The sequence below is a fragment of the Corapipo altera genome, unplaced genomic scaffold, assembly GCF_003945725.1.
Source record: "Corapipo altera isolate COAL_440 unplaced genomic scaffold, ASM394572v1 101, whole genome shotgun sequence".
Taxonomy (NCBI): Eukaryota; Metazoa; Chordata; class Aves; order Passeriformes; family Pipridae; genus Corapipo; species Corapipo altera.
The window spans coordinates 134,805-145,006 of record NW_020884984.1 but is presented as its reverse complement, the minus strand read 5'-3'; the positions used below and the strand labels follow the sequence as shown (position 1 = coordinate 145,006).

Genomic DNA, 10,202 nt, shown 5'->3' with positions numbered 1-10,202 from the left:
GTGTCACAGGGCTGTACCTGTGCAGTGTCACATTGTGTACCTGTGCACAGTGTCACATTCTGTACCTGTGCAGTGTCACACTGCTGTACCTGTGCACAGTGTCACAGGGCTGTACCTGTGCACAGTGTCACAGAGCTGTACCTGTGCAGTGTTACATTCTGTACCTGTGCACAGTGTCACAGAGCTGTACCTGTGCAGTGTCACAGAGCTGTACCTGTGCAGTGTCACAGAGCTGTACCTGTGCACAGTGTCACACTGCTGTACCTGTTTACCAGTGTCACAGGTCTAAGCCAGCAGCCTTGACCCAGGGGGCAGCAGCTTCCAAACAAGTCTATTACCAACAACTTACTCAAAGATATAATTCTCCATACACCATCTGAATGGTTATTTATGCCACCACCTCTCTCTTTGTCACAATAAGAATCAAGCCTCTAGGGGTTGTAAGTTCCTGTGAGTAGCTACAAATACCTGGTTGTTGCTCTGGTACAGTGGAAGGCACTCTGTGCTCCTGTCCTGTTACTGCTTCCTCCAAACATTGCAAAGAAAGACTGTACCCTTAGGATTTACTTTTTAAAAATTATTTTTCCTCAAGACCCTTTCCCTGTACTAAAAAATCAGCAGAGGATGTTCATGAAGGACTGACATGTCATGAATGCCAAAATCAACAACCAAGTAGGGAAGGTAATGCTGCCTTTATCTTCCAGTAAACACAGGGATTAACGAAGAGGAAAGATTGACACCTGTAAAACCTACATCCTTCATATAAAGCACAAAAGTCAGCTAACATGCTGGTAGGAAAACCTCCCCCTTAAGCACCACACAATAACCCTGGCTGCTCATCCCAAACAGCTCTTCACTGAAAAGGTGTGCTCGAGGTTTCATTCATCATCTGCCGTGCTTTTTAAGGGGGTAGATGGGAGGATAATGATTAAACTGTGTTGGGGATGTAATATTAGGGAGTAGGTTGGCTTGAAGACTAATATTACCCTAGCCTGGCTAATCTAATTCAATAATTCCTTGCAGCATGGCTGTTAATCAGCTGCTGACAGGCAAGGGAAGGTGGCAGGAAGCCACCCTAGAAGAGCAGACAGGCTGTATGCCCCTCTCCCAGCCCAGGGACCGTCTGTGGCTGCAGCACTGGCTGTTGTTTGTGGAGGAACAGAAAGAGCACTCCCTGCTCTTTCTGGAGCCTCTGGCAACAAAACTGCTGTGTGTGCTCGGGGAAGACACCACTTTCCTCCTTGTCCCCTCCATCAGCTCACAGGAAACTATGAGGGAATATGCAGTTACAAGTGATCCCATTTTCCTCAGGACTCTCGGCTGCCCCAGGTAAGAGTCCCGTTAACTGGGATCAGGGAATGGGAACCAGGAGAACAATCTATGCCACTTTACTGAAAAGCATGAGATGGGCATAGGTTTTCGTTCCCTAGTTCTGCCTCACAGACAACAGACCTGGGGCTGACTTCAATGAGCAGAGAGAGGCATTTCAGAAATGGCAATAGCACTCTCAAATTCTAATGAGTACTCTTGTGGGGTTTTTCCTGATAGATTTCAGTATGACAATATTGTTATTTAGTATTTAGTAGGATTCAGTATAATAATGTTGTTGTTATTAAATGTTTCCCTAATGCTCCCCTCCTCCCCAGCACCTGACCGACCCCAGCACAGCCCAGCCAGCAGTGCCCGTTTGGGAGAGGACATCTCCTGCCCCTCCCTCCACACAGATAACACAACTTTCCCTCAGTTTCAAATATTTTCTTTTAAAGATGAAGTTTCCCATGCATTCTTAACCCTCACGGGTGCTAATTACTGACCACAGCTGAACCTTTTAAATGACTCCTCACTCACATTTGCCATACCTCGAGTCTGATGGATTAAAAAAAACCCAGTGAAAGTACACGGTAAGACTTTCCCCCATCCTCTACTAGAACACTTTAAAAAGAAATAACTGTTATATTACAGGAAACACAGTTGTACACCTTAAAGTGTGAATTTTGTTACAGACTGCAGTGGTGATTATTTGATAAACTAGAGCGAAGCAGAGCAGCTCTGGGAGAAGAGCTCAGCTCCCACCCCGAGCCCACAGAGCTCCTCACCCTCGGCCACCAACACCTCATTTTCAGTTTGCTTGCGTTTTCTGAGGGAAAAATTTCTTGGAATTGTGTTCCGTCCTTAAGCATTGCAACCTTGAAGGGGAAGCCTGTTCCCTGAGCAGCTCCCACAGTGTCAGTCTAACGCAGGCACACAGGAACACAGATCTGCTGCTGCTCTGGGACAGCAAACCCAGGGCTGCTCAGCAAACCCAGCCCAAGGCATTTGCTCAAGGATTTCATCACTCACAGACTGGGTCTGCTTGTTTCTTTTTTAAAAAGAAAAACTTTTTGTCCACAAACCAGCACGATGTGATGAACCTGCTGTTGCTGGGATGCACCAAATCCTGCTCCTGCCCAGGAGCCAAATCTCCTGCTGAATGGGAGGGGACCGAGTCTGGGGTCTGAGGGGGCACTGACTCTTTTGTTGCCTGATAAACGTAAAAATTCATTTCAACTCACATAAGACACGTAACTTGTAACACATATACTGCCAGCAGCCCTTCTCCCACTCAAGGGAACAAACAAGCGCTAAGTGAACAGGGGAAAAACTCAGTATGAAATGTAAAAAAACCCAAGTCTCATTTTAATCAATTTAAAAAAATGAAATTAAAAAAATAAATGTTGGCCTTTACATTTGCAGTAGCATGCTCAGAAAGATTTCTAAGCCCAAAGCCCCCTGTCCCCAGCAATCACTGTACAGACCACTTGACCTCAAGGCAAAAGCCTGGTTGCAGCTTGCAGCAGGTTGGTTGGTGAACTGTACCAGCTCCCATCTCATACTTTTTATTTTTCGAGCCAGCAGACTGCAACTATTTGCCTAAAGAAATTAAATAAACAGTGAGAATGTGCCAAAGTACTCCCACCACTTGGAGCAGTTTGTTTTTCAGAACATTCAGTGCCAGACTGCTGAATGGGAAAGAAAAGGAACAGGAGAGTAAAACCTTTCATTTCTCAAGTGTTTATCACAGTGGCACTGAGATATTCATTGCCCTTTCATTTCTTGTTGAATGGAAGCAGAGTAAGATCACATCTTTCCTTAAAAACCCAACTGAACAAGTTTAGGAAGTTTGGACAAATCTGGAAAATTAAGAGCTGCTTCTACAGCCACCACTGACTGCAGCAGGAATTGAAGGCACTTAAAACTTGGAGAAGCCCCTGACAACAAATAATAACTGAAAATTTGTCAAAATCCTTAAAAACATTACACTGTCAACAAAAGTGAAAATTAAGACTGAAAAAGTCACGATTACAAACACTGAGTTGCTGCAGGAGGTGAAGTACAAACAACATAGCCCAGTGCTAAATTCTGAACAGCCAAACCACAAGAAAAGTCATCAAGACAAAGGAATCTTACAAAGCTTTATTAAAAAATACAGAATCAAATAACATAGTCCCAGTCCAAAAAAGTGCTTACAGTACCAATGAATACTGCAGTTGTACCCAAAGGAAGCCATACCATGTTTTGGGTTTCTTTTTATTTTATTGTTGTTGTAAAAAACCACCAAATTATTCACAGTTGTTCCAGCATTCCTCATGCTGAATCAGCATATTGTGCTGATGAATCCCATTTTAAGGCTAAACATAAGAACACTTATCAGTGCAGTACATTCCTGAGTCTTTGGAACTCAAAATAAAAACTACTTCTTTGACATATACAATCCTTCAATTTTTTGGCTCACATTTCATCTGTTTTTCTAGTTCCCTTTTTTAAAAAGTTCATTAAAAATAAATCTGATTTACAAAAAAGTAAATAAAAAATTGCTAACACTATAACTTAGACATAACTTCTAGCTGCTTGAAGAGTGCAAGAAAGCCAGCTTAATATGAATACTGTTTTTTGTCTAGGCAGCACTGCCACTGAGCATCAAACAAGAGACAAACAAGTTTTTGAGAACTGAAGCACTGACATAAAAAAATAAATTCAAAGAGCCCTAAATATTAAAAAAAAAAATAACTTAAGGACTAGTTACATTCAAGAGAAGACTTGAATTACATCACAACTGCTGAAGGTCTCAAATTTGCCAAGGCACTGATTTATTTTGCAACCCCAGTGCATGGAGGTGAGTCCTGGTGCTCTACCGAGAGGCATAACCTGTGCTCCAGAGCGTGGGTGACGGGCTTGTCCTCCTGCTGGAGCACTGAGAACTGAAGGAAAGAGCAGGTGACACACTGAGACCTGAAACACAGGGGAAGGAAGAAACAATCACACTGGGGAATGGTGGGAGAAGGAAGAAACAAATAACTGCTGCTGATCATCTGCTGGACACAGGGAGCGAGACTAATGGTCCCTTCAGAGTAAAACAACACCTTTAGCTTCATTCCTACAGAAAAGATATCACAGTTTTACAGGTCTTCCTGTGCAGGACTTTTTAAGTCTGAGGGGGGCACAACACATTTCACCTCAGCAAGTGACCTTCATTTGAATTTGCCTAATTTTATCTAAAGCATCCGGCACATGTGTTTATAAACAGGCCTGAAGCTCACCCTGACTTCAACACATCTGTACTAATGCGAATTGTTTTAACAGCCAGTGTTGATTACAGACCTCCCTACATTCCATTGCAATGCAACAGCCAAACTGATCAATTAATTCCCTCCTAATTGGGTTCTAGGTGCTTACTGTTAAGGGTATGCTGAGGACTTGTCCTTGGGGTGAACACAGGGTGAGTGTGCTGTCCATTCGGTGAGAAAAAGGCATGATAGGCTGCAAGACAGATAAAAAAACCCCAAAATCATTTCACATGGAAATTATTCCTTTATATCTTACAGTTAATGCATTGTAAGAAGTTATAGAAAAAAAATACTTGTGGAGTCTTTCCTTCTCTTACCTATGATCATAACAGCTGTCCCTGCTAATAGTGCAAAAAGAGTGAAGATCATCACTTGGTAAGACTCAACAAAGTGCTGGAAGAGACTGGCTTCATCTGCAGAGTAGATTAAGAGGAGACAACATTCAGTTAAAAGAGCATCTTCTCCAATCTGCTTTAACAGTTCTTAAACTGAAACAGCCAAAAGCAGCTTTTCATTGATAGCAAATAAGTGTAATCAACTTAGATAATACAACTTTGAATCTAGTGACTATTTCCAATGCAGTCCTCAAAATCTGCCAGTAACAGCTTAAGACACTGACTGGGTTGTGGCTGCCCCATCCCTGGAAGTGTCCAAGGCCAGGTTGGACAGGGCTTGGAGCAACCTGGGCTAGTGGAAGGTGTCCCTGCCCATGGCAGGGGGTGGCACTGGATGAGCTTTAAGGTCCCTTCCAACCCAAACTTTCTGGGATTCTATGATTCTATATACAATGTCTTTAGTGTGTTCTTTACTTAGCCCCAAAATGCTGACCTGTTTTCAAAATAGCAAGGCATGTTTGGGAATAAACAAAAGCAGAGTGAAAAAAAATAACTTTCAGACACTGGTATAGTTACACTGAGTATTCTAGGCTGACCCCAAAGAAAAAAAGTATGTTCAACTTCAGCCATAATGAGCAGTTGTATTCCAGTCTTATGGTCACAAAGAGCAGCTCACGTGTCAATGGCAGTGCCAGCTGCTAGCTCAGATTTTAACACACCAAACTTTAAAACCTCATGGCCATTAGTGAAAGTTAAAGGTTTATTCCAGCACGTGAAGTCCAGAGCTACACTTACATCTCACTGGCGCAGTGGTTCTGTCAGTCAGGTAAACCACTGTCACTGGGATGGTGATGGACTGGTCAGTCATGGGGCTGGAGACAGTCAGGGTGGTGGACAAGGAGCCCTGGCTGGGAACTCTGGGATCAGCCAGGCTGACAGTGTACACCACGTAACTGGGCAGCTCGTAGGACTTCTCCTTCTCCAGCACCTTCACTGCTGGGGACCCACATTTCACCTGCAGAAGGAAAAACCAACCTGAAACAGACTGCTTGGGAATATCCATCTTCCAGGCCACATATCAGAGATCTGTTATTCCACAGAAACACAGAGCAAGTCACCCCTGAAGAGGAGTCAGATGAGGCTGTACCTTTGCAGTGACCCCTGCAGCACTTCCCCCCTGGTCACTGCCCTCTTCCCTGGTGTTTCCACAGGTCTGGGTTAACCCCACACATCAAAAACACAAGGGTCCCTCCCGGGGCTGTGTGAACCAGGGGCAGTCACACAGGTATGTGGGAAGAACCTCCCCATGCCCCAAGGATCAGGCAGGGTTCTGTTCCCAACCAGCAGCTGGTTCACACATCCCAGGCAGCATGCCCAGCTGAGCCTGGCACACTTCTACCACCCCAAAACCCCAGGGTCAGACTGGATGGGGCCCTGAGCAACCCTGCCCATGGCAGGGATGAGCTTTAGGGTCTCTTCCAACCCAAACCACACTGTGATTCTGTGAAAACAAAAGTGAACACTGGGGAAGAATACATTCCAAGGTGAGTCTTTCCAAATCACCTCAGGACAATCTTTACATGGCAAAGGTGGCACGGAGTGCCTTTGGTTAGAAAGCTGCATGTGACAGCTCAAACTGCTTTCAGCTGTGCCATGACACTTCCCAGCCATACACTCACCTCCAGGGTGTCCAGAATGTCAGTGGCCCCAAATATCCTGAGGTCTGAGCTTACATACTGGTTGCTCAGGAGCATTTCTGTCTGGTCAGCATAGAACCAGCGGCTGAAGGGCACCTCTGTGCTGCCCTGCTGCCCCGGGGAGGGGCTGCCCCGCAGCGCAGCCGTGACCCGCAGCGTGGCTCTGCTCCTGCTCAGCTGCTTCAGCTGCTTCTCAGACAGGCTGTGCATGGAGATGGAGCACGTGTAGTGTCCTGCAGAAACAAGGGAATTGCTCATCTTCGGGGTTTTGTTTCCATGCACTGTGAGATTTCTGGGACATCCTTAGAGAAAAGCTAAAAAAGATGGCAAAACTCAAGCAAGTGCAAGATTAGGAGCGCGCAGGTGAACGGGACTGTGTGTCTGCTGGGTCAAACATCACAACCCCAGACTAAACATCATGAAAAAACCACTGCTGGCAGCTTCCAGTCACATTTTAATATGCCAGTGTGACTCAAGTCCACTTAGAACCTAACATTTATGCTAATATTGATAGGAATGTTAAATTTTGTTTACTGAAAACAAAATTTGATATTTGATATTCTTTTCAACTAATGTTAAAATTTTAGCCAGTTACCATCACCAAGTCTGTGAAGATGTAGTTTATTTATAAAAGCTTCTTTAAGGTTAGATATTCACCATGTTCCCAGTCTCATATGGGATCAATTTATCTCTTATTAGCAATAAAGGTAGTAAAAATTTCCCCCAGTATGGGAGATAAAAAGCATAAGTAACAGGCAGAACTTGCCAGGTACATGTTTTCCCCTTATTTTCTTCCCCTAACAAAGTAACAGGGGATATGCAGGGTAAAATAGTGTTTACACAGTGGGTGCAGGGATGAATCCAACAGATTATTAATGTTCTTTCCATACAGTCCATGGTCTTCTGGTTCTGTTTTAAACCACGTTATACTTCTAAAACATAACACATGTAGACTTGCACAGTTTTATTTCCATCTCCACAGTGTCTGGCAATTTCCCCTCCTTTTAAGTCCCAGTTCATGATGTTTTGGGGATACATTCCAATTTGGGAATACTTGTCACCTGAAGGCTCCTTTTTTCTTTGACTTACTACAAAAACTCTGAAAAACATGGAATGGGCTGCCACTGCTTTGGCTTTCTCTGAAAAGCAACACATGTTTTTGTCACAGGCAGAAAACACTTAAACAAGAAGTATCTATGTTAACAACTCCCTGAGGCAAAGCTCGGAAACTTCAGAAGGAAAGGGAATAGGATTAGATGGGATACTGGGAAGGAATTCTCCCCTGTGAGGGGGGAGAGGCCCTGGCACAGGTTGCCCAGAGAAGCTGTGGCTGCCCCATCCCTGGAAGTGTCCAAGGCCAGGTTGGACGGGGCTTGGAGCAACCTGGGATGGTGGAAGGTGTCCCTGCCCATGGCAGGGGGTGGAATGGATGGGCTTTAAGGTCCTTCCAACCCAGACCATTGTGTGATTCTGTGAAAGGTGCTGGGTCAAAGAGCTTTGGGTCTAAAGCCCAGCAGAACTCAGAGTGTTTGTCTGCAGTGTGGCCTCTTGTTACATCTTACCTGAAAGTGCATCAAACCCAGGCTCTGCTGTAAAGACATCCCGTGCTGAGAAGTCAAACACGTCACTGCTAAAATCCAGGTGGCAACTCAGAATGGACTGTGGTTGTAACTCAGCAATGGCTTCAACCTGAGTGGGCAAGCACTCCCCTAGGGGAAGGGAAAAAATTAATTACAAAATAAAACTATAACTAATTAATTAAAAGCAAAAGCGTGGCTTGTAATATCAGTTTTCTGCCACCTTCTGAAATAGTTTCAGAAAGTTATGATGATCTTAAAGGAGTTGGAAATCACAGACAGCTGCCCTAGCTCAGGTCTAATCCCAGAGAGACAGCATTGAAAATTTTATATGTTGTGGGGTTTTTTTGGCAGGAACAATTTATTTACAGGAAAGAACGAACTGGAGAGAATTTTCAGCTCAGATGTCTCTTGAATAACTTGTATGAACCTGTGAGTCTCAATTTATATTTTAGTATCTGGCAACATGTTTTTTTGGTAGGCTAATAATTTACATGTGGCACAATAAATTACTACTGGAACACTGAATGTTGAGCTAAAAAGTAAAAGGATCTGTAATCACACAAAATACAGCTTATTAAATAGAAGACACAATATAATGCTTAATCTTTGTATTGACTCTAATTGGTTAAGAGTGGTAACTATTTTAAACATGTTCAGTAAGAAAATGTAACTCCAAGACAGCAATTGGAATTAAACATATAAGCAAACCATCAGCTGATGGTCCACTGACTGTTTTTTTTTAATATGATCAAAAATGGTACTTCTATTATCTACTGATTTTATTAGTTGTGAAATATTAACAGTGCCCCAGAACACCTTCCAAGTTCTGTCACACAGCCCTGAGGTTGTTCTGGAGCTCCTGGGATTCTGGAGAGGTACTAGAGGTTCCCAGGGATCTTGTTGCCCCAGTTTCACAGACCCTTAAACAACAAACAAAAATACACAAACACACAATAAACGTAAAGATTTTTTCACCATACCTTTCAAATTTTTATTTCTTTCCCCAATTGAAACTATGACTTTGGAGGCTGCAGCTCCCTGTGAGCTTGTGTGCAGCCCACTGACATGCACTGCTGTGGTCCTCTGGGGAGCAGTGATCAGGACCTGAAAAAAGGATGAACTACATGGTCACCAAAAACTGTTTAAATTTGTTTTAACAAATGGAGGCAAAACCAGACTGAATTGGTTGTGTAAGACTCCAAGAGGTCACTTTTTTCTTTGAAATACTACATTTCTCTAATATTAGAAACTGCTTTCCAAGGCAATTTAAGCTAGCAAAAACATTTTGCCTTTCTACCCAACCTCCAGAAGTTAATATGCATAAAGCTCTATGTCTAAATTTAATTTAAAAAGAATGTCTAGTGCTTATGTTGGCTGATGCAGTCAATTGTGTCAACAGAAGGATTGCACTGCAGCTAAACAAAATAATTTAATGGAGTCCTTCTGATCAGTGATGCACAGCACAACACTTGAGAAAGTTCTTGCTGGCATCTCCTCCTGCAGTGAAGCTTCATTCATAAAAGCAGCCATAATCAAAACTGTTTAGCATCTGGAAACAGCCAACGAGGGAATCAAAATGCACAATAGCAGTATAGGTGAAAAATCAAAATTATTATGCTGAATTTCCCTCCTTAGCACAGATGATTAAAAAGAGTGATGTGTTTGGATAAGTACCAAATATTTTCCAAGCATAAAAGAACATTTTTAAATATTTATAACAAAACCCCCGTAGAATACAATTTGTTGAGGGTCTCCCCAAAGCAAAGCAAGCTCAGCAGGAAGTGACAGTGCCTCACCTCTCTGTAGGTTTTCAGTACCCCAGGGATCTCATAGTAGACAGTGGCCAGCCCAGAGTCCCTGGCCAGGGCCACACCAGTTTTGGAGTCAATGAGAAGAACAGCACTGGAGGAGGAGCTCCACACACCAGGCAGGCCTGGAACACACCCCATGGACACTGCTCAACACACTGCTGCTCACTGAGCACAC

General features: G+C 43.5%; 1 protein-coding gene across 1 annotated transcript in view; it reads right to left on the bottom strand.

Annotated features, from left to right (window-relative positions):
• Positions 1–3,438: 3,438 nt before the first annotated feature.
• NUP210 (nucleoporin 210) overlaps positions 3,439–10,202 on the bottom strand; it is a 59,041-nt gene continuing 52,277 nt past the window's right edge. The window contains exons 33-40 of the mRNA XM_027665999.1: positions 10,013–10,149; positions 9,197–9,320; positions 8,199–8,345; positions 6,619–6,869; positions 5,735–5,954; positions 4,922–5,017; positions 4,714–4,797; positions 3,439–4,269 (exon numbers count right to left, since the gene is read on the bottom strand). Coding sequence (XP_027521800.1) covers positions 4,169–4,269; positions 4,714–4,797; positions 4,922–5,017; positions 5,735–5,954; positions 6,619–6,869; positions 8,199–8,345; positions 9,197–9,320; positions 10,013–10,149 — 1,160 coding nt within the window. The 3' untranslated portion in view covers positions 3,439–4,168. The remainder of the gene's footprint in view (positions 4,270–4,713; positions 4,798–4,921; positions 5,018–5,734; positions 5,955–6,618; positions 6,870–8,198; positions 8,346–9,196; positions 9,321–10,012; positions 10,150–10,202) is intronic.